We start from the raw sequence: 21859 nt of genomic DNA, 5'->3' as shown, positions 1-21859 counted from the left end.
TTATTGGAGATTTAGGATATCTCTATTTACATTAAGAGAAATAAACTCGCCTATGGTCATATAGCCAGTAAGTAGCAAAGGCAGGATTGAAACTCCAGCAGTCTAGCTCCAGTATCCATGCACCAAGTTACAGTCATACAAATGTGCTCAGCGTTAACCACTGTGAAATGCACAGTGGAGAAGTAGAGATGAAAACAGTGTTGCTGGTGGGGGAGGGGGTATTCATTGAGTACATGCATATACTATTTATATGCATTTTATTATGAATTTCTTCATTTTTGTTATGGCGAGCCCACTCTGCCTAGCAGAGAAAAACCTTTAAAATTTATTCTGATTACTTTGGTCTTGGCTTTGAGATTGATGTGGTAAAAATAAATATAATTTTATAAATGTGTCCTTTAGTAAAAATTCAGAGATTTGAAAGAGCTCCAACAGAACTGGAGGCCCGTGCTGGATGCTGGAGACAGAAGCGGTGCACAGCACGGTCCTGGGTCCGATTAGAGAGCCGGTGGGATGCAGACGACTTTGGAGCCGCACGTGGAGGACACAAGGAAGAATCACCTATCTTAGGAGTCCTGCGCAAATTCACGAGGACTCAACCTGGGTTGCCCAGTTGGTATCTGTGCTAGCCCAGCAAACAGATGCCCCTGTGGTGTGTCTAGAATCAGAGCGTGGGAGTCTGGTGACCCAGACATACAATGGCGTTGCACTGGCAGTGCACAGAATGGCCTCTTGGTGTCTCACTTCAGTTTTCTGGAGCCCATGTGGGGACTCAGGCCTATCCATGTTAATGATCTTACACACCAGTCAAGTTTTAGTAGTTAAGCTATTCATTGAATGTGCTTTGGGTGTTTGAGTATTAATTTTAGGGTAAATTGCTTTTTGACACTTTATGGACTAACTTATCAAAATATTAGTATGAAGGGATCTTGTTTTTCAGTAAGGGTCCAGGTGACTTTGTATATAGAATTTTGTTATGTTTAATGAATCTGGCTGGAGGAAGAAAAAACACTACATCAATTAGAAATCCATCCATGACTGGAAGAGAACAAAAAATTATTTAAATCATTCCCTTTACCAAGGTATTTTTAGTCAACTGAATGGAGGGACAAAGTCAGGCATTATGAAAAGTGAGTGTTTAGGTTTAAAAATACAAATTATTATGGTTATTTGCCTTAACTTTCTTTATCAGTCAACTTTTTTGTAACTTTAAATATGAGAAAAAATTTAAATCATAGAATCACAATAAATTAATGGGAGGAGTAAGCTCAAAGGTGACTGTTTGGTCTAACCTCAGAGGCGGAGAGGAGGTCAGTGGGCCTGGGTTCCGTTCTTGGGTAGCAAGTCTGAGCTAAATGTCTTTGGACAAGTCCCTCCTCTCAAGCATCCTTGCTCATCCATGGACAGGGGAACAAGAGGATCTACTCACAGGGCCGGTGTGAGGACAAATGCGACATGTAAACGAAAGCCCCAGCAGGCGACAGGGCCACACCAAACTGAAGAGCAGTCCTAGAGCTGTTCCTCGGGCCTCATGTCTATGAAGCAGCAGCAGGGAGCTAAAGCTGGTCTCAACTCCTCATCCGTTATTTCCATAAACAAAGCGCCTAGTAAGGGTTCAAGTTACTTTTATATACCTTTCTAGGAAAGTATATAAAATATACCTTTATATACCTTTATATATATACCTTTATATGTATTCTTTAACGTTTTTGGCGAGATTTCCCTCAATATTACGAAGTTGTTTTGAGATCTCCTTTTGAGGAGGTGGGGATGAATCCAGTGGTGCCTGCCACGTGTGCCTGCACACTTCACCGCTGCTGAGAGACCAGATTTTCAGTGTTCTCACCGCCATACAAAATGAGGATTGTTTGACCTGACGGAGATGCTAGCTCATGCTACCGTGGGTAATCCTATTTCAATATATAAATGTATCAAATCAACACATTAAACCTTAAACTTGCTCAGTGTTATATATCAATTATATCCCAGTTAAAAGACTATTTAGTGGGGGGTGGAGGAGGCAGCAAAAGTGAAGGGCACAGGAGTGGCAGGCATAACCGATATAGCCCAAACTGGGGATGCGGTATCATTTGCAAAGATTCTGAAACATTATACTAGAATTATATATTTGAAAAACAAAAGCAATCCATTGAAATAATTCACACACGGAAGAGTTAGTAAGACTTTAGGTTTCCCAAAGGTAGGTATATGTATAACAAATCTGAAAACGCAGAGGCAGCACAAGAAATCATTAGCACTTTCAAGTTTGAGGAGGGTTGTTGTGATTTTTAATTGATGAGTGTAGCACTGCTGGGACACCAGGGCCATAGGTATTTAGATGCGGAACCCTGGCAGAGCGGACCTGCCACTTCCAGCAACTGGCTGTTGACACCTGTACAAGTGATTAGGGTCATACCCCAGAGAATAGTTATTTTTCTCTCTTCCCTGGTCACAGCTCTCAGCAGAGTGAGCTTCCTCTCGGGCTAAGATTAATTAGTTAGAGGAGGAAAGGAGGGCTCTATCTAATCCCTGCATCTCAGGAGGACAATTTCTATCAGCAATTTCTGGGTCTAAAGAAGGAAAGGAGGAGTAAATAGTTTGTCTTATTATAACTTTCAGTTTGTGTCCTTGGAATTTCTGACTCTCCAAAGAAACTCTTCAGATAAAGAGGAAATCCTGCTGTCCTCAGTATGACATAGAAAATGGCCTTTTCCTCTAGGCCAATAGTAAATATGGGGACCATCCATTTAAAAGATGGGGAGGTCAAAACAAAATATAAAAATACTGAGTATGCACATAACGGGACACCACCTGTGTGTACTCAGCATCATGGCTTGAAGTGCATTTTTAAGGTGGCTGATGGGGCAGGGTGGGGGTGGGGAGCGGCCACAGCCTGGCCTGTGGCAGGTGCTCAGGGGACAGAAATTCCCTTCACTTTAAAATGATAATTTAAACAAACCCTTGCTATGAAAAAATGCATATATACAGACAGCTAAAAGAAATTTAAACAATTGAAAACATTGTATTTTCATACAAGCCCTTTCCTCTGGAAATATTTTGGTTTCCATGTCATAGGGGAGGGGACAGGCATGGATGGTTCTGCCCTTTGAGTGGCCAATGACTGTGATCGACTGAATGGGAACTCTTGCATTTCAACAATATTTTATTTCCCTTCTAGTTCAATTTTTCATGGATGGTTTCATAGAATAATGGGGAATTTTATTTTCTCCCTCTGGCTGTTTCCCAGACGATGGATAAAGAAAGAGAAAGAAGGCGAAGTTTGGATCAGCCCAGCTTCAGAACATGCCCTTCCATCCCACGTACTCTGTTAAATGCCACAGGACATCAAAGACAGAGGTCAATTTTTAATTCCAAAAAAGTCCTGAGGAGGCACCAAAATATATTTGAAAATATATGGGATATGGAACACTCTTGGGCAGATTAATCTCACTGAACCTTTAATACTCTGAAATAGGATTAATTGTATTCCCCTCATTAAATGGTTGAGGGTTTCAGTAAAAGAGCAAAAACAAAAACAAAAATGTAAAATGAATAGTAGGTGCTTATGTAGTAATAAATGAGGAAAGATTAAAAATGTGCTATAAATGGTCCCCCGGCACTATCTTTTCAACAGGGAGTCGATGTTCCCTCATCTCAGCGAGTATTGATTGGAAATAGAATTCAGTTAAATTCAGCCTTCTTCTGAGACCCTATTCTATATATCAAGAAATACTAATGAGCAGGGTTTTAGAGGCTTAATATAACATCGTTTCTTAACGTTTCAGAGTTGTAGGCAAATCCTTGTTAGTCCTTCACCAATTTAGAACTGTTTTTTATTTTTATTTTTTTCTGAGATGGTAGTGCAATAATATAGCCTTGTATAAAGGTAGAACTAACAGAGGATATTTGAATTTTAGGTTTCCAGATTGTCTACCTATTACCCACTCATTTTCATGAAAACAGTCATGAGTCCCACAAATGGAAAAGGTAAATCTTTCTGAAAGTTTCCAATATTCAGACAATGTGTATGTTGAGATCACAAATGTCTTATAAATGCTTACTCCCAGTTTAGTGATAAGAAGTATGGTGGTCAGGGGTGTCTTAAATGCAACAAACCTGGAAATTATGGTTTTAATAAACCTCTGAACAAGTGTGTGGCTACATCATGTTGCCTTTTTCCTTTATCTCTTTTAATTTTTCATTCACCCTTGTATTATAAGATACACAAGAAAGGATCTGGAACTCCAGTAGTCACATTTAACTTCCTGCAGAGCTAAAAACAACATGCAAGGACAGCATGAAGAGAAAAGGAATGAATTATTTAAAACATTTTAAGTGATCTCTTGGTTTTTAATGTTCTCCTACCTGTTAAACAACCAGACATGGAGTGGGCTTAGTCAATTAACGCCTTTTGCCTGGAACTATTAGTTGAGGTACTACATATATGGAAAATGTCAGAGTCATCCATTCTTATTATCAAAAAAGTCTCCAATTTTAAACAACTTCCAGTGAGAAGGTAGAAGAATCAAAGCAGCAGAGGAATCATGAGTCCTTACTTTGCTATAAATACATAATTTCAAAATGCTAAGAGCCATTACCAAGCACTTCTTGCTGCAGGACTCTGTATTTAAAATAGATATAAAAAGTATACAGGTCACAATAATGGAAAGGGGGGCACATACCAACTGGGTAGCCGCTAGGTATGTTAACAAATACACTCTTACATTTTGTTTGGGCATAAAAGATTTACTTTTCCCATCTCTCTTGAATGAGGTTTTAAATTGCCAATTTAAAATACAAAATTTTAAATGCAAAAAACTTCTCCTGAATGTTTCTCAAATTTCACCACTTGGGTAGTTGTATCACTGAGACTTCTAAGTCAAATGTTTGACTCTTAATTGTTGCTTAGAGTTCTATGTGTGACTAAGATTATTGATGGTTTTATTTTGTAAGATGGTAAACACAAGACTATATTTCTTTAGGTATCCAGGGGAAAGTCTGAACCATATCTTTATTAAACATTTCTCACGTGCATGGAATATGGTGGTGAAGTAGCTACAGGTAGAAATGAAACCCTTACATAAATTTGTAAAGTTGAAGGAATGATCTAGAAGAAAAGAAAGAAAAAGAATATTGGAAAACCAAAAATGGCCTTAGCAACTCTGAACTTAAAGGCTCTTATCATAAACAGGAAAACTGGACAAAGGGATTAACATTAGCTCATATTTCCAAAATGCTGGCTTATCTCAGAGGACATTAGCAATGAATAACTTGCTAAGAATACTCAGGAATGCAAAGCACTTAAGAAATCTGAAGAGTAACACAAATTCATAAGAAAAACACTTTGATGCTTGGGATGAGAATTGCAGTTTATTATTTTGATTACCGATAATGTTAAGTCTAGAGAAATTGGTGCACTTTTCAATTAAGTGACAGTTATTTGAATGAATATTTACATTGGATGGTAAGAAAATACACTGAATTTAATGAGACACTTTAAAGGAAATTCAGGAGGTCTCAACCATTAACCTGTAGGCACTACAAAGCCAAGTGCCCAGCATTTACTTACCTGTGGTTTTAATTTTAGGTTACTATATGGTAATAACCAATGAAGTAACACCCCTACACACACACACACACACACACACACACACATTTCTTCTATTCATTGAAGGAAAATTGTGTCTGATGAGACACTGGCAGTTAAAATAGGGGGATTAAGGATGCTGGGGTACTACAAGAATTTAACAATCATTTTATCATAATGTAGAGTATGGCTGCTTATTTTTCAGCTCCATTTCAGAATAGAGGGAATTTTATTTTCATTCTTTTAGTAAATAAAATTACTTTGACGTGTATCTGAAACCTTAAGTAAATAAAATAGAAATACCTTTGATCCCAAGATGGTAGATTTTCAGCACCTTGTCATGAATTATAAGGGAAGGATGATAAGATTCTGATTATTAGGAAACTTATACACATAGATGGAGAATTTTTATAGGATAGATATTGCCTCTGGGCAACTCTTTGTGTTTCCTTTCACTTTCACGGGTCAGGCAGTTTTCTAAATTTTCCACAGAACCACAGGCACAAACCCACATTAAGTTGTAGGCAAAACATTCATTGAGAAAAATAACACATTTGTTGCCATATGGGGGTGGGGACTGCCTGAGACTGTGCAGTGAGGTGCCCCTATCAGAAGCGACTGCAGCCCAGAGGGAGAGTGAATGTGCACACAATCCTCAACACAGGATGGGAAGATGTTTCTTCCTCGTGTGATGAGAAAAGAGACAACGTAAGGCCTAGTGATTAAACACAAAGGTTCTAAAGCATCACTGTCTTAGATCAAATATGACTCTGCCCCTTACCAACTATGCAAGTCATTTAACCATTCTCTGCCTTTGTTTTTGTTTTTAATGTAAAACATGCATAATAATAGTGTCTACCTCAAAGACGGGTTATGAGAACAAAACAGAGCTCAACACATGCTCACATTATGTGACTTTAACATTTCTGAGCTACTGCCTCCCTTTGATGGCAGCTGCATTAGAATACTGCCCCACCAAAACTGTTATCTTTATAGAGTAATTACATGAATCCTGAGCCTGCTTTTCCTTTTGATTTTCTCTTTAGTTAAGTTACCCGAGTTGTTAAAAGGGGTTATATTAGAAAATAAGAAAATATAAAATTAATTCCAAAGTCACCACTAGTAATATGCATCCCCTTGAAAAACCAGTGTCTTCATTTATAAGATAAGCGGATTTAAAAACGGGGTTGAAATGAGCGATATACTGCAGAACCACCAATAAAAACTTTTAAAAATGCAAATGATAGAAACTCCATCTCTGCCAGTTGTAGGCAAAATACTCATTGAGAAAAAGAACACATTTGTTGCCATGTGAGGATGGGGGCTGCCTGAGATTGCACAGTGAGGTGCCCATAGCAGAAGCGACTGCACCCCAGAGTGAGTGAACAGGCACACACACTTAAATGCAGAATGGGAATACTTACTGAAATGGTAGAAACTCCACATCTGAATATGGGGCAGGGCTGGGGTGGTGAGGAGGAAGTACTAGGCATGTGTGCATGCTGAGAATCTTTTTTTTTTTTTTTAAAGATTTTATTTATTTATTTTTAGGGAGGGAACGGGTGCGGGGGAGAGAGAGACACACACACACACACATAGACATCAATGTGCGGTTGCTGGGGGTTATGGCCTGCAACCCAGGAATGTACCCTGGCTGGGAATCGAACCTGGGACACTTTGGTTCCCAGCCCGTGCTCAATCCACTGAGCTACGCCAGCCAGGGCTATGCTGAGAATCTTCATTAGTTAATTGGATTCTCATTATAAACAACCATTAGATGATTTGTAAGGTTGATACTATCTGCATTATTTTATGATTAATAGTTTTAAATCTCTATGCCATCTAAATCATTTTAAAGGTAATCTGGGTACTTTGTCTAATTAATTTTTTAAAATTCAAGACAAAATAATGATGAATTTGTCTCTGAATTAGATCCTTTTAAGGAGCAAAGTGGCCTAAATAGAACAGAGGAGTATTGACGACAAGATGACTCTAACTCACTGGCAGTTTCGCCACTGGTTAGACCTGTTGCTGCACACCTGGCCAGACCTTCAGGAGGTACTAGTCGCTTTTAATTAATCTCTACCAATCTCCAGAGAATGGTTTAGAATGGTTGACTTTTGGGCAATATATGCTTTTAAAAAGTCCACCCAGACACTGAAAAAAATCAAATACTTGAATTTAAACAATTGAAGAGAAAAATAGCGAGACACATGAAATCATACCCCAAGCCATGTCCCCGATGTTGGCAATGCTATTGCTGTGAGCTGAAAGCAAAACAGGATCTGCCTGGTGTGGACAATATGTCTTTTCTGTCACAGAAATTACTTGCCTAGCTGGAGTGCGCAGAATTAAGACACTACATTTCTCCTAGTGGAGTCAATGAGCAGTGAAGATCTTTCTCCACAACTTACTTTGATTTCTTCATGTACAGCCAGTAGACGACACCCGCGACGAGGGCGGCAAGGAGGAGACCAACGACGATTCCCACAATCAGCTTCGCCTGGTCATTCACCTTTTCTCTGTTTTCATCTACAACAAAGAAGAGAGACCCGTGCGATTATAGAGAACGTCGACGGTTTCTGAAAAGAAGTCAATCTAGTTATTATTTCTTATTAAAAATGATGAAGCTTCACTATGTTAGTAACATGCAAACTTGTGCATTTAAAGGATAAAATTTTAGCATTCTTACTATCTTTTCTCATTTGCTATTTAAATTCAAGTCAAAATTGTGGAGGCTAAGAAAATCACTGGAACAATGACACTTCATAAATCTTGAGCTGGTAGTCAAGGAAGGAGAGTCGGCAGCATAGTACCTACCACTTATCTCGTCTGCCTCATCGTGTTCTGGAATACTTACTGAAATGAAAAATGTTAATATGAAATTAAAAACAAAATTTGTTGATAAATGAAAGTCACCTTTACTACTATAGTATGATGTAATAATACTCAAAGATAAAATACCTATTCTATAGCTAAGGGTAGAAAAAATTACATTTAATAGAGCGTGAACTTCCCTACAAAAAAATTAATCTTTTCTTAAGGAGAGTAGTTAAAACGGCAAAGGCATTAATCTACCATAGAAAATTTCACCACTGATGAGCTATAGTATTAATCTAAAATCCATAGTAAGTTCCCCACAACCTACCACCTTTTAATAGTAGTTTTTTTGGAAGAGAAACAAGTTGCCACATATGAAATATACAATGTAGTGTTTCTCACATTTTCTCAACTTTTCCTGCCTCGATAGAAGAGAATTAATTTTCCTCTTCAGTGTCAGGGACTTACCACTAGGGCCCTTCTTCAAGTGCTGGCACTGCAGGTTACAGCTGGGATGTTTTGGGTGTTAAGAGGCAGCATATGTGATGTTTGCAAAAACCTCTAAATAACTCTGACAGGGCCATGAACCTGGGTCATTTCAAAACCCCCTGATGAGACGCATTAATATCTAATATTAAACTATATAGAGATTCTTCTATGCATGGGCCTGAATCAGAACCTCCAGTGGCATCTGTTAAACTGCAGAGATTCCTAGACCTTCCTCATAAAAACTGGAATCTCCGGAGGTGCTCACTGAATTGGAAAACAGTTGTATTAAATGCCGATCGAGCCACTGCCAAGTCTAGGAAACCATTACTCAATGGGTTAAAATAAAAAGAGAGACCTGTGCTCAGGAAGAAAGGAGAAGTTCCCTTTCTAGGTGGGATAGATCAATACTTGCTGAATTAAATTCGGAGAAGTCAATGCTCCTGTTTGAGAGTTAAATTTGTTTGGTTCTTTTCTTGTCAGTTCAGCATACTTTTATAGTCCAGTCACAATCTGTTAAGAACCATTATCCTGAGACAATTATTTTCTCCTAGCTCCAGCTAATTGCTTCTCAGTATATCCCTACTCTGCTAATGTCGCAAACGATATTCCAACTGGGCCTCATCTCAGGCCAGTCCTGACTTAAGGTTGACACAGTAATAGGAACAATGGCAGAACTGAAGATGATGAATAATTTCAAATGAATTACAATTGTTTTCAGAAGAACGTGCTTTTAGTTTGTATGTGCTGGCTGATTTCACCATTGACAGATTTTTTTCACGTTTTCTGAGATGATACCATTTATCTCATTTTTAGCTGTGATTCAAATATAATACTCAAAACCATCAATTTTTTAAACCAGATTTCATGAATCCTAACATTTGTTTTACTACCAGTTTGCTGAATGGCTTTAGCATGTGGCATTCCTGTACAAAATAACAGTAGGATAAATATCAGAAAACATTGAAATGCAAAGTCATAAATTAGAGGTAATTACAATTTTACCAAAATTAAAATTGTTACAGGAATGTTTTAAGAAAATGTTTGAGTTATCTGTATTCTGAACACAAAGCAGAATAAATAATAGCAACTCAGTTCACATCCTCTGTTGCTCTTGGGAAATATTCCTGTGTAAGTTAAGGTCTTTGACCCATAAAACATGAAATGATTTAGCTGTCAGAACATGGACTGTACAAGAATGGACACTAGAAATAATAAAAAAAGTACCTTATGATGATGATATCAACTGCAAAATAAATAAAACTCACCATGATGCAGTATAGGAAGACGGAATTGAAGATTTTAAACTAATGAAGAATAACTTCAAATTTTCTTACTTTTTTAATGCCAGAAATGAAATACTCACTAGCAGAGACATTCATGGAGTTTACTGTTCTCTCCAGCTGGTTTTCTGCTGTGCAAGTTAATGTAACATTCTCTTCAGGGGAAATGATAATTTTACTATAATACCTGCCATTGATATAAGGGGATTCCTCTGTCTGGAAAAGAAAGAATATGGACTTAGAAATGGAAAGAGATGAAAAACCTGGGGAAGGGTAATACTGAGTGAGGCCGGAGGGGTGCGGCGTGCTGCAGTGCTACCTGCTGTTCAAGGGTCTCTGAGAGGCCGCAGACAGAGACCACTCCAAGTTCACATCCGCAGCGGAGAGGAAAATGGGTAGTTAACCCATAACTGGATTCCTGTTTATGTTTCTGTCGTAAATTCTAGTAATTAAATGTACTAAACTCATCTTTTTAAAATAGATGCTCAGGTTATTCAATATTTTGCCAGGATAGTACTTGTCTCAGAATAATTAATTAATGATTAACCCATTTTCCCCTATAAACTAATGAATTTAGTTCTTATTTGTAAATCATGACATCGTTCTTCACTACAGGGGTTAATTCCTTTATCTTAGAGAGCATCATATCTAAGTACATACTTATATAGGATTTTATTCATGAGAAGTCTATTTTTTTCTCAATTTTCCTGAGCTAAATACAGAGGATGGATTCTTTTTGAGTTATCGGTAAATTCATTTGGTTGTTGTGGAGTGTTAATGAGGATAATCGCTACATTTAAATCCTCTGAACGTGAAACAATTTACTTTAATTTCTTCCCCAGGACTTGACTCCTGAGTCAAACACGACTGAAGCAAATAGGTACTTGTGCTCTTTTCTCCATCTCCTTGTTTATGTACACCATGCACTGGTCCCTACTGACTTTCTCTTCCACTACAATGTAAGGACCTCGAGGACAAAAGCTAGTTTCACGCTCAGGAATACTGTCTAGTAGCTGTGCAAGGGTGGGGCAGGGTTTTCAGCAGTTGTAAAATAACAGATTCACCATGTAATTGTGGGGGGAACAAATAAAAGATTATGTGTATCAGTACAAACCTAAAACAAGAAAACTAACATATCACCTAGTAGGCCAAAATCAATTCTTCTTCTTGACAATGAAGAATGGCATTATTATTTTTATCCTCACAGTAAGTTCACCCGTTATTTTACCACTTTCCACTAGTATTTTTCATACGACTTTCTCACTGAGTCTTTCTTCCGGTTATTTTTATCTGTACAAAATATATTTACTCTTTCCTAGGGTGACCTTTTAAATCTCTGTATCCTTTCATTCATCAAGTATTTATTCCGGGCTTATTTTTCTATTTTCTATGCTTACATTACCAGCACCTATAAGCTTTTTGGCTTTAATTATTGCTTAATTGAACAAAAGTGGGAAAAACGCAGAAAAGAAAGTCAATTTTGATGCTAAAAAATTAACCTTTACATTGTCAGCAATTCAGGTGGTTCAGGTCTTTTTTCTGAGTCATGACAACTACATTTCCTTCCAGAGTCTCTGTGTGCTACTTGCGCATGCTCTCTGTGTGGCCCCTTCACACTAACCAAATCAGCAGCAGTCCTTTGCTTTGGAGACCTGCCATACTTGGAATTATGCAAATATATATGCATCACCCATAGATAAAAGAGTCCAAATTCACCTTGCTCTGCAAAACTGGATTACATAATCTGGACCAGGGGCCCAACTTCCCTGGACAAAGAAAGAGTAGAAATTTTAACTTAAAACTAGATTTCAACTCTGCTTTTCGCATGCCTTCTCAGATTTCAGCTGGGTCCAAAGCTGAGAAGAAGGCGGCACAGAAGATTCAGATAATCAAATGGCATCTCTGGGTGTTGCCGAAGAGTCTTTAAGTGGCTGTACTGAGAAGCAGGATGGGAAGACTGTTGTAGAGAAAATGGAATTAACAAGGATATCAGGAGCCCAAGCAGACTGGCAATTTAATGGGGTTACAGCTAGAACCCCTAGTGACAGGCCAGATTCTCTCTCTCTCTCTTTTTCAAAGTAAAGAGCAAATTACTGGTAGTGTTCATATGTTTTTAACCCTTTACTATTACTAAAATGTCCTGATAAAGGTCATATTAAGGTTTGGTTTACGTTTGCTTTTGTTCAGAAGGAAACACCCCGGACACCCCTTTTAGCCTTATCCTGGCCCCAGCCCTGCCACGTATGCACCAGACCGTATGTTCAGAGACAGTGAATGTCTTCACCACACTCCAGGGCCCAGTTTCAAGAAGAAATATCCCTTAATGTGCGTAAGTAAGCAAGGTAATGGAGGCCACTTATACTCAGATGTGTAAGTTTATGATGCAGAAAAGTGCATACCTTAATGGTTTAATCACACACGTTTCAGGAATTAATGACCACGGAACAGAACCCAATTTACATTCTTTTAAAAACAGATACTGACCACATCATGATTCTTTCATTCTCCATGGCTCTGGCATTTAAAATTTCTCTTTGAGCCATGTTTTTCTGCCTTTGGGAAAATTAAGAATTTAGCAAATCTTCCTCTGAGAACAAGCTGCAAACTTCCCATTGGTAACAAGCTAGCTCCCACACAGTTAAGGTGTCTAAATAAAACCCCACACTGGACCAAGTGCAGCATATAACAAGAAGACAAATACTTGCTTGGTTTATGACGCTTCCACTCCCAGTAATTGTCCACTGTATAGCTGGCTTCGGAAATCCTTCCACGTGGCAGATCACTGTTTTAGACAGTCCACTGGGATCAGTTTTCTTTGTCATTTTGATTTGAGGTTTTCCTAAAGTATTATTGAAATTAAAATAAGATACTGAACTAAGGTCATAAAAGTAACCAGACATCAAATTCTCAAAGAAACATTTGAATGGGTGTTCAAGTACATTATTACCTTCTACAATGAGAGTCAAGGACTCTCGTTTCTTTAGTCCTTCCACCTCCTGCAGAGCAGTTTCACAGACATAGTTCCCAGCATCCTGATACTGGAGACTAGAAAATGATGGGCTAGATTTAAGCCTGGTGTTATCCTGATTAAATAAAAAGTTAATTACTTCACATGGCACAAGAGAAACTCTCGATGTGTTTATTAGATAATAATTAAGCCTAAAATTATTCTTCTGGGTCTAATGGAAAATGCAAGCTTCTTTTTCTTAACTCCAGAAGCCTTCAAAAACAGATTTCTTTCTTCCTTTGTAGTTCTAGAACTGGATGTTATTTCAGACTCTTCTGTTTATGGAATTTGTAATCTGGAGCAAGTTCACAACTTTCTGAGACACAGTTTCCTTATTTTAAAACCAGGTAATAACCAGATTGAATTGTTATGAGGACTTTATGTAAACAATATAATGCATTTACACTAAGGAAAATCCTTGATTCATGATAACTGTTCTTGAAATAAATGTTGATGAACTGGAAATGACAGGCATTGAAGACTTGTGCTACGTAATTAATGATGGGTATAGAGGCTTGAAGTTATTTTATAGGATACAGTTATCGAACAGGGACTCCTTTACAGAGTCATGCCAATTATGACAAAATGTTTCTTAAGAAACATTTAATAACTGGTTACTATCCTAATTTCAATGAACAAAGAAATATAATACTTAATTTTAAAAAGTCGCTTGATATATAGAGAATGAGCCACTGTACCAGGAATTGAAATGTTCATAAGCAGACAACGAAACACAATCCTAAGATTATGTGATGTTTGCCCACTATGAACTTTTTTCCTCTCCCATCCACTAATGAATGGGCAGACAATATTGACCAGCACTACTGATATTACATATTCAGTTGACAACAGTGCCTGCAGTCGACAGAGAAACTAGTTCAGCCAAGTACACTAGTTTCTTCAGTTCTGTAGTAAAATACACTGTGAGTGTTCATAATGTTACTGAGTAATCTAGTTGCCTAGAACTTGTCCAGCCCTTTGACCATCAACTATTATAAATCGATTATGTTATACATGCAGTCCATGGAGTAACACTTTAATGATCTGAGTGAACGAGAATTTATGATATGGCTGGGGTTAAAAAAAGTGCAATAGGAAAGTAAGAGTCAGAGAATAAGGAACAGAACCTGGCATTAAAAGAGATAAAAAAGCAATACTTAATAATTTTTATTTTTATCAAGAAGAAAATCTGGCGATACATTTCTCCACAATTGTTTATAAAGAGAATACTTGTCAACCCCTACTTCAAATGTTTTGTATATGTTTTGTCAACATATTACTGGTTAAATGGTCCCATTATATGCCATGTTCTAGAGATAAATGCACTGTTTTTAGATACACTAGCCAAAGATTTGAGTAGAGGGATCCCAGTTACAACTGTGGCTTTCAATGGCAATTCTGTCTCAGATCACAAATCACCAACCCTATTTTCTTACTCTAAAACTATAACAATAATTGGGTCCAGGTAACAGCCTACCTTTCAGACAATTAAAAGAAAATGGAAGCACTCACTCAGGAAGTACTGACTAAGTTCTTGGAATGTTCCAGGTGTTCTAATATGGCTCAAAGGTCCAAAGAGATATGTCCCTCCAAAGAGCTACTAATTCAGTAGAACCTACATTCAGACGCTTAAGATTAGTTTCAGCACAGTATTTATACTTAGTCAGGACAAAGCTTGAGTTTCTACTCTGTCACTTACGAGCCTTCTGATTTCTGTCACCTCAACCTCTTTATCAATAATGTGAGGAAATAATAGATACCCTGCATATTTCACAGGAGTGTTATAACTGTCCTGTGAGAATAAAGTGGGTTAAAACATATCATAAGTCACTAAGCCCTAAAAAATGTAGATGTATATGTATGTGTCTGAGTATATATATATATGTGTGTGTGTGTGTGTGTTATCACTATTTAGCATATACACATAATTAAATGAATGCCCCCAAAGTAAGATTCAGAGCATCAATTATAGATGCCATACTATTGTTGAGTACCGCTAAAATTTTATCGTGACATGATTTGTATTATTATACATAGAGAAAGAGGGTATGAGTCTGCATGTATAATGATATTACACAAGAATATACATATTTGGATATCGCATAGAATGCAAAAAAGTCTGAGAAGGACTCACTTAAATCAGCAGACTATCAACCACAGAATATCACTTACTTTCATCCACACCACGGTTGCGTTCCTGCTAGCAGATATCGTGCAGGACACGGGCAGGGCATCTCCAATCTGCTTGGTCACTTCCCCACTGGGGTTTAAGGACAAATCCAAATCTGTGAAGCAGAAAACTTGCTTAAAATGCAAACCTCAGGAAAGGAAGTTGGTCGAAATACTTTGGAGAAGAAACAATGAAAAAACTCCCTTTAATGGCACTTGAAATTTCAGAACTGATTTATGTGACTGAAATAACTGACCTGTAGCATAATCCATCATTTTTCAAGCGAGCTTTGAGACCAGTCTAGACAAGTGAATGGTCAATCTAATTGATTATGCATTTATTTGCAGTTAATATGATTGATGTTTTCGCTGCACATAAGTACTCCCCTGGGATCTATCACCTTAAGAAAAAAATTCTTAAATCCCTTCTAGAAGAAAATAAAAAACAATAATGATGAGGTAAATATTATAAAAAGAGTGGGTAAAGCATGCCATGGGAAAATCAAGTATATTTAGCTAGCAGGTGATAGATTGAAAAGTCATGAGGTAATCCATGCAGTGTCTTCAGTAAGGATTGGCTCTGGTAGTTAAATATTTTAAAAACTTCTATTCCATTTCTCATGCAGTTGAAATTCTAAATTATATCTGTTGTAAGGTACGCTTTTAGCAATATCATCTTTAAAAAATAGAATATATAATACATGTAAGGAAGTATAATCTAGATGGAAAGCAATTTCTATAAAAATGTTACTGTCACAGTATAATCTATATGAGGAAAATCCAATTCAATATAACAAATATTTATTGTACAGCTACTATGTGCCACACACTGATGGGAGCTACAGAGATGATTAATGAGCTTACAAATTGTGAGTACAATTTTTGAGGTAGAGGTAATATGGACTCAATTATGCAACTATAATATACAGCAGCATGGGACCAGTATCAGGGAGCAAATGTATTGTGAATTATGAACACGATAAATATTTGTTGAAAAACTAAGGGAAGGGCTACAAACAGAGAAAAAAGCAAAGACTTATGGGAGTATAGAGACCAGAGCCAAACTGGGTTTCAAAGCAGTAATAAAGGTTTTGTGTCGGAGAAAGTATGTTTGTGGCCCCAGAGTTTGCAAAGAGCTTTGATATGTGGAGATTCGGGATGAACCTCTGGCACATAAGCAAAGGCAAAGAGGTGAGAGAGCTAGGCAGATTTCACAGTGGTGAGTAATTGGCTTGAATGCTTACAACACAGGAAAGACAAGTTAATTGAGACCAGACTGGAAAGGACCGTGCTTGCCATTCTCACAGTTGGGACTTTATTCTATGGCCGTGGGAATTTGCTATTGCACCCTGTGCTTCTCCTTGCTTTTATATGACTGAATTACAGTTTGTTGATTGTTTGAAAGTCATTTTTCAACACTTGCTTCTCTTGCTAGGCTGTTAGCACCATGAGGTTGGGACAATGACTTGTCACTGTTTCTGCAGTGTCTGCCACATGGGAGGCTCTCAGAAACTGTTACTGAACGAATGAAGGAGAAGAGAAGAAACATGCCTTCTCAGTTTCTCATTAGTATTAAAATATAGGCATTATCACACAGAAAAGTGAATTTTCCTCAGAATATTTTTTTTTAATTTTATTTATTTATTTTTAGAGAGGGAAGAGAGGGAGACAGAAAAAGAGAGAGAGAGAGAGAAACACACACCAATGTGCGGTCGCTGGGGGTTATGGCCTGCAACCCAGGCATGTACCCTGGCTGGGAATCGAACCTGGGACACTTTGGTTCCCAGCCCGTGCTCAATTCACTGAGCTACACCAGCCAGGTCCTCAGAATATTTTGATAAATTATATTAAAATGAAAAAATTCTATTTAGGGTGAGTTAGAAGTTTCTCTTTGCTGGATAGGTACCTTGCCAGTGATAAGAGATTTTAAAGAGTGATAATGGGCATTGGGAGTTCTGATGAAGAATCTCTATACACATGAGTTGCCAGAGGGACAGTAGGTACTTCATCAGCAACCGTGGACCTGCGGCTAAAAGCCTGGGGAGAGGCCTGTTTTGCGCACACGGGCCTGTGTGGGCTGGTGCTTCTCTGGCGAAACTCTCTTTAGTCATCAATGGAAAGAAAACAAACCTTGTTTTTGGAAAACAAACAAGCAATCAAGGATAAATGGGCAAAAACAGGATTTTTATGTTTTTGTTTCATGTGACTTAGAGTAAAATCTTGATTTTTTTGCAATGCTATTTTTAGCTTTTAAGGAGCTATATAGGACTTACAACCTAATGTTAACAGTTTAACCTGCCAAAACTAAAAAGCATTTAAATCCAGTTGAATGCACTGAACTCCAATTACACTGTTACATGTTTTGTTCAATTTTTTTTCTCAGCACAGCTGATCATGGAGGTACTATGTGGCTGCAGCCAAGTCTTTTGCTTTATTAGTCTGTTTCCTATCACTCCCTGCTTCATCTACAAGTGATACAAGTAAGAATCCTCTCCTTTTAGAGTCCTGAGTAGCTAACATCTCTTAAATGTAAATATACCATCTCCTGGCACTGGATAACTGCTTACTGACCCAAAGGTCTCATGAACAATGATACCACAGAGTTATTCCATAGGCAATTCTACATGCTGGGTACAGTCCTTCACTTTTTTTTTTCATGGAACAGGCTGGATAAATGGCCCCATGACTGACTAGTCCTCAGAGAAAAGCAGAACTTTTGTTATCCTGAGAGGTCACTGCTCTTTGTTTAAACAGTTCCTGGTGGCAGACATACTCAGATCTATGAAATATAACTATGGAGCAAACAGAGAAGTGGGTTGGCAATGAATATTTCCTAACAGTCCATTGTTTTTATTAGGCCTCCTCAGGGTGTATTGCCAGCATCGACACTCAGAGGGAACTATCTGGTTGCACTATTCCCTAATATTCCTCCTTGTATCTCCCTCAAAGTTTTACCTCCTATCCTACATGTTTTCCAAGCATTATGGGTAAGGTGTGGGATTTAGAAATGTTTTCTCAGGACAATTTCTAAAGTCTCTTTTGATTTTAGACAAAGAAACCCCTCATACGCAGTGGGATAGTGGTGGATCACGGCTAGAGAAAACCTTATTTATGTGATGGTGACATTGAGTGCAAAAGATGTCTTAGAAAGTTGGTTCCAGACCTTTAGGCAAGACTGGCATTTGCCCCGAGCACTCTGTGAAATCTGTTCTCACCAGAGAGCAGTTCAAAATAGTTCCCAATTCCCATGCTGTATCAGTACAGCAGTAACACAGACTGTCAGGAATTACAAAATAAATAACACAAGTGAAGTGCCTGTTTTATATGTGTATCTTTTTCTATCACATTAGAGTAAATACAACCTTTGAAGTACCTGGAGATCAAAAGCAAGTGACAAGTTAAAAAAAAAGGTAAGCTAGGATGATCTTGAAGAAGTTTTGTTTCTAAACATTTTCTATCTTTCTCTAAGGAAACCAATGAAGGGATTTTCATAGTCTCAACCTCCTCTTTTAAAGGCTAAGTCTACATTAGCTTTGTATTGCTTGAGTTCAGGTGTTAATATTATTCTGCAATTTTTAAAAAGATACTTAATCGATACTTTCATGTGCCAAATGCACATATCTAAATACTTCCTTAAAAGATAAAATCACTTATTTCTTTTATATCCATGTATAAATTTCTCAATACCACTAACTGAAGGTATTTAAAAACAGATGGACATTCACCCCTGTCAAAGTTGCAGTTATTAGGCCCATGAGATTTATACTCCAACATTGCAGTGTAAATCTGCACAAAGTTGGGCTTGCTTTTCTGCACTTTGGTAAAGCCAAATTAAACCACATTACTTAAGAAAAACACAGCTGCAATGTATGGGACAAGATAGCCAACCTAGACACTTAGAGTCTTTGCAGTGAAGTTGGGGTGAAGCATACAGTGACTTACAGTGGACTGTGATGGTGGTGGAAGCGATCATGCTCTTCTTGTCCACCAGGGAGCATTTGTAGTCTCCGGTTGCATTGCGCCGCACATCCGTCAGTGTGTAGTTATTTGAGCTTCTTATTCCTTCGGGCTGTCCCTTTTGATAGGGGTAAAATGACAAGCTTATTATGCTTGGTAGCTACAATAAGAACAGTTGTATTTCTTGATGAAAATAACATTTTTTTTTTCAAATAGGAGCAAAGGGAAATGTATTTCTTGATTGGACAAATGAGAATACAGTTTGTATTATCTGATTCCTGAGAAAAATAACTGATATTGAGAGGCTAATTTCCATTGTATTGATATCTATTTTATTGTTAGCATGGATTATGTTTTATTTTTTAAAGGTTTCCAATATTTTATTTTTATGTTTCTGCCTTGCCTAATTTGGCAGGAAGACTCAAGGCAACTTAAAAGAAAACACACCATATATCCAAATAAAAAGGAAAAAAGAAAGTTAGGAAGGAAGGAAAGTAGGAAGAAAAAAAGGGAGAAAGTAAGAGAGAAAAAAACAGTAACAAACAAAAATATAAAAATATAGATGAACCAGAAATATATGTTAACAAAAAAAGGTAAGTACCAGATATTGCTGCTAAAACTAAAACAAATATTTGACTCTATAATCTCTGGTAGCTAAGGTAGAAACATAACTACTTTCAAAACTTCATTTGCACATGAGACAAAAACAGTATGCCAATTTGTTAGAAGAACCAAAGTCGTCTGTCAACACTGAAGTCTAAGAGATATTACTTATACTAGTCTTCTGAGCAATGTAATGGATGATAATCTTGAACAGAACAAAGGAATGTAGTAGATGACATTTGTAAACACATCCCTGCAGTAAATGCATATAAGCTGTATGTGCTTCTCTCAATGAAAGGTTAAATCAAAGAGAAAGTCAGCAAGAGCTGCTGGAGAGCAGGCAAGTGGCCTCAGATGAGCTGTCTCCTGGTGGGGCTCCTTATTATTACGACATCTAGAACACAGCCTAGAGGAATGTTCCAAATTATCCTCCACGCATATCATTTCCTTCAGCTGTGATACTGATAGACTACGTACAATGGCAAGATATAGGTCCCAGATTTAGTCTGAGAAGCTAAATATAGTCTGCAACGGAACTGTTCCTACTTCAGAGGTTCCCAGGTGTGTTCAGGAATGTGCTATAGGAAGATTCTGAATCGGCGTCAGAGCATTTGCTGCCATGATTCTCCATTTACAGTTATCTGTTTCTAAAGTGCAGATCCTTATAACTTATTTGGGTAAAGAAATGTTAAGGTTTTGTAATCAATGGTTTTTAATTATGTAATTTAAAAAGTTTGTGGTCAGACTTTTTACCTTTTTTCCTTGAAATCTCTTAACATTAAGAAAAAAGTCAGGACGACTGGTAGATGCTGGAAAAGCTTTCAAAGGACATTCCACAGGTGTCCCTTGTCCCCAAGAAAAACATCCCTTCTCACTTAAGCTGCCCAAGTACATTCGATCCTTCACCGCAGCCAGTTGCCAAACGACAAGACAAAATGAAAGTGTCTAGCTCAAGCAATAATCCCTAAGCACTTACTGGTAAGTAAAACAAAAACTCCTTAGGAGGAGGGTTTCCATTTCCCAAACATTTCAGAGTGATGTTGTCTCCTTCTTTGATGGCACTTTTTGGTGGCAGCACTTGTATTGTCACCTGCTCTGTAGGGTCTGAAGAGTCACAGATACAAGTTAACCATTTTTGTCAAGTACCAAATTACTCTGCACACACAATGTAAATAACTAAATTATACACAATTTTCTCAAGAAGCTGGTAATGGTAATTACTTAAATGTATCTTTTTATAGAAGGATTGAAGTTAATAGCTACTTGCTACACCAAGCACTAATCTTGGTTAGAGCAAACTACAAAGAAACTCTGTTACATAAAAATCAATTTCTTCCTAGCAAAATGTCTGTAACTGAGGTAGGAATGACCATAATTATTTTATGGGTAAAAGACCAGTAGGAACAAACTCACTATATGATTTCATTATAAGGACATTTAACTATATTATATGAATCTTACAGTTTAGAAAGACTGGATCTGCTAGCAAAGTAGCTAAAGTGATTAGGCACTGCTGCACTCACATTACATAATAATACCTTACATTAAATAAAAAGCTACATGAGCTCAATAACGCCAGCGAGATTTTGGGCAAGCAGGAGAGTAGATCTGCTTTTAAAAAGATGGATCCTGTGAACTGAGGGAGATGCTTAGCACAGTCGATGGGACCGTAAGTCTACTGTAATTCTGTTCTGTTCAGCGAAGCTGAGATGCAACTTTCATTTCATTTCAGTCAATTTTATGGAGAAAATAGGGCCAAAGGGTATTTTTTAGGGAGGCTACTACTCAACAGTAGAATGTTCAATGAGCTCAAGGCTGAGTACTGTGGACTGTATCTAGCAAATATGAAATAAAAGGAGGTGGTGTTGGTGGTTCTAAATCTCCTTTTTTTTTTTTTTTTACCTTATCTACTTGTTTTATAGCTGGATAACACAAAAAACAATGAAT

The 21859-nt window shown here is 37.6% G+C and overlaps 1 protein-coding gene across 3 annotated transcripts in view; it reads right to left on the bottom strand.

Annotated features, from left to right (window-relative positions):
• Nucleotides 1–21859, bottom strand: part of ALCAM (activated leukocyte cell adhesion molecule) — a 201032-nt gene that overhangs the window by 21524 nt on the left and 157649 nt on the right. For 2 of the 3 annotated variants that reach the window (XM_036018033.1, XM_028503316.2), the window contains exons 7-14: nucleotides 20889–21016; nucleotides 19295–19427; nucleotides 15356–15468; nucleotides 13124–13259; nucleotides 12882–13015; nucleotides 10260–10392; nucleotides 8408–8446; nucleotides 8002–8119 (exon numbers count right to left, since the gene is read on the bottom strand). In XM_036018033.1, the coding sequence (XP_035873926.1) occupies nucleotides 8002–8119; nucleotides 8408–8446; nucleotides 10260–10392; nucleotides 12882–13015; nucleotides 13124–13259; nucleotides 15356–15468; nucleotides 19295–19427; nucleotides 20889–21016 (934 nt within the window). The remainder of the gene's footprint in view (nucleotides 1–8001; nucleotides 8120–8407; nucleotides 8447–10259; nucleotides 10393–12881; nucleotides 13016–13123; nucleotides 13260–15355; nucleotides 15469–19294; nucleotides 19428–20888; nucleotides 21017–21859) is intronic. The other variant, XM_028503317.2, reaches the window with a different exon arrangement.

The sequence above is a fragment of the Phyllostomus discolor genome, chromosome 2 (assembly GCF_004126475.2).
Source record: "Phyllostomus discolor isolate MPI-MPIP mPhyDis1 chromosome 2, mPhyDis1.pri.v3, whole genome shotgun sequence".
In the NCBI taxonomy this organism is placed as follows: Eukaryota; Metazoa; Chordata; class Mammalia; order Chiroptera; family Phyllostomidae; genus Phyllostomus; species Phyllostomus discolor.
Note: the sequence above shows the minus strand (reverse complement) of the source record. Positions and strands in the feature narration are given on the sequence as shown.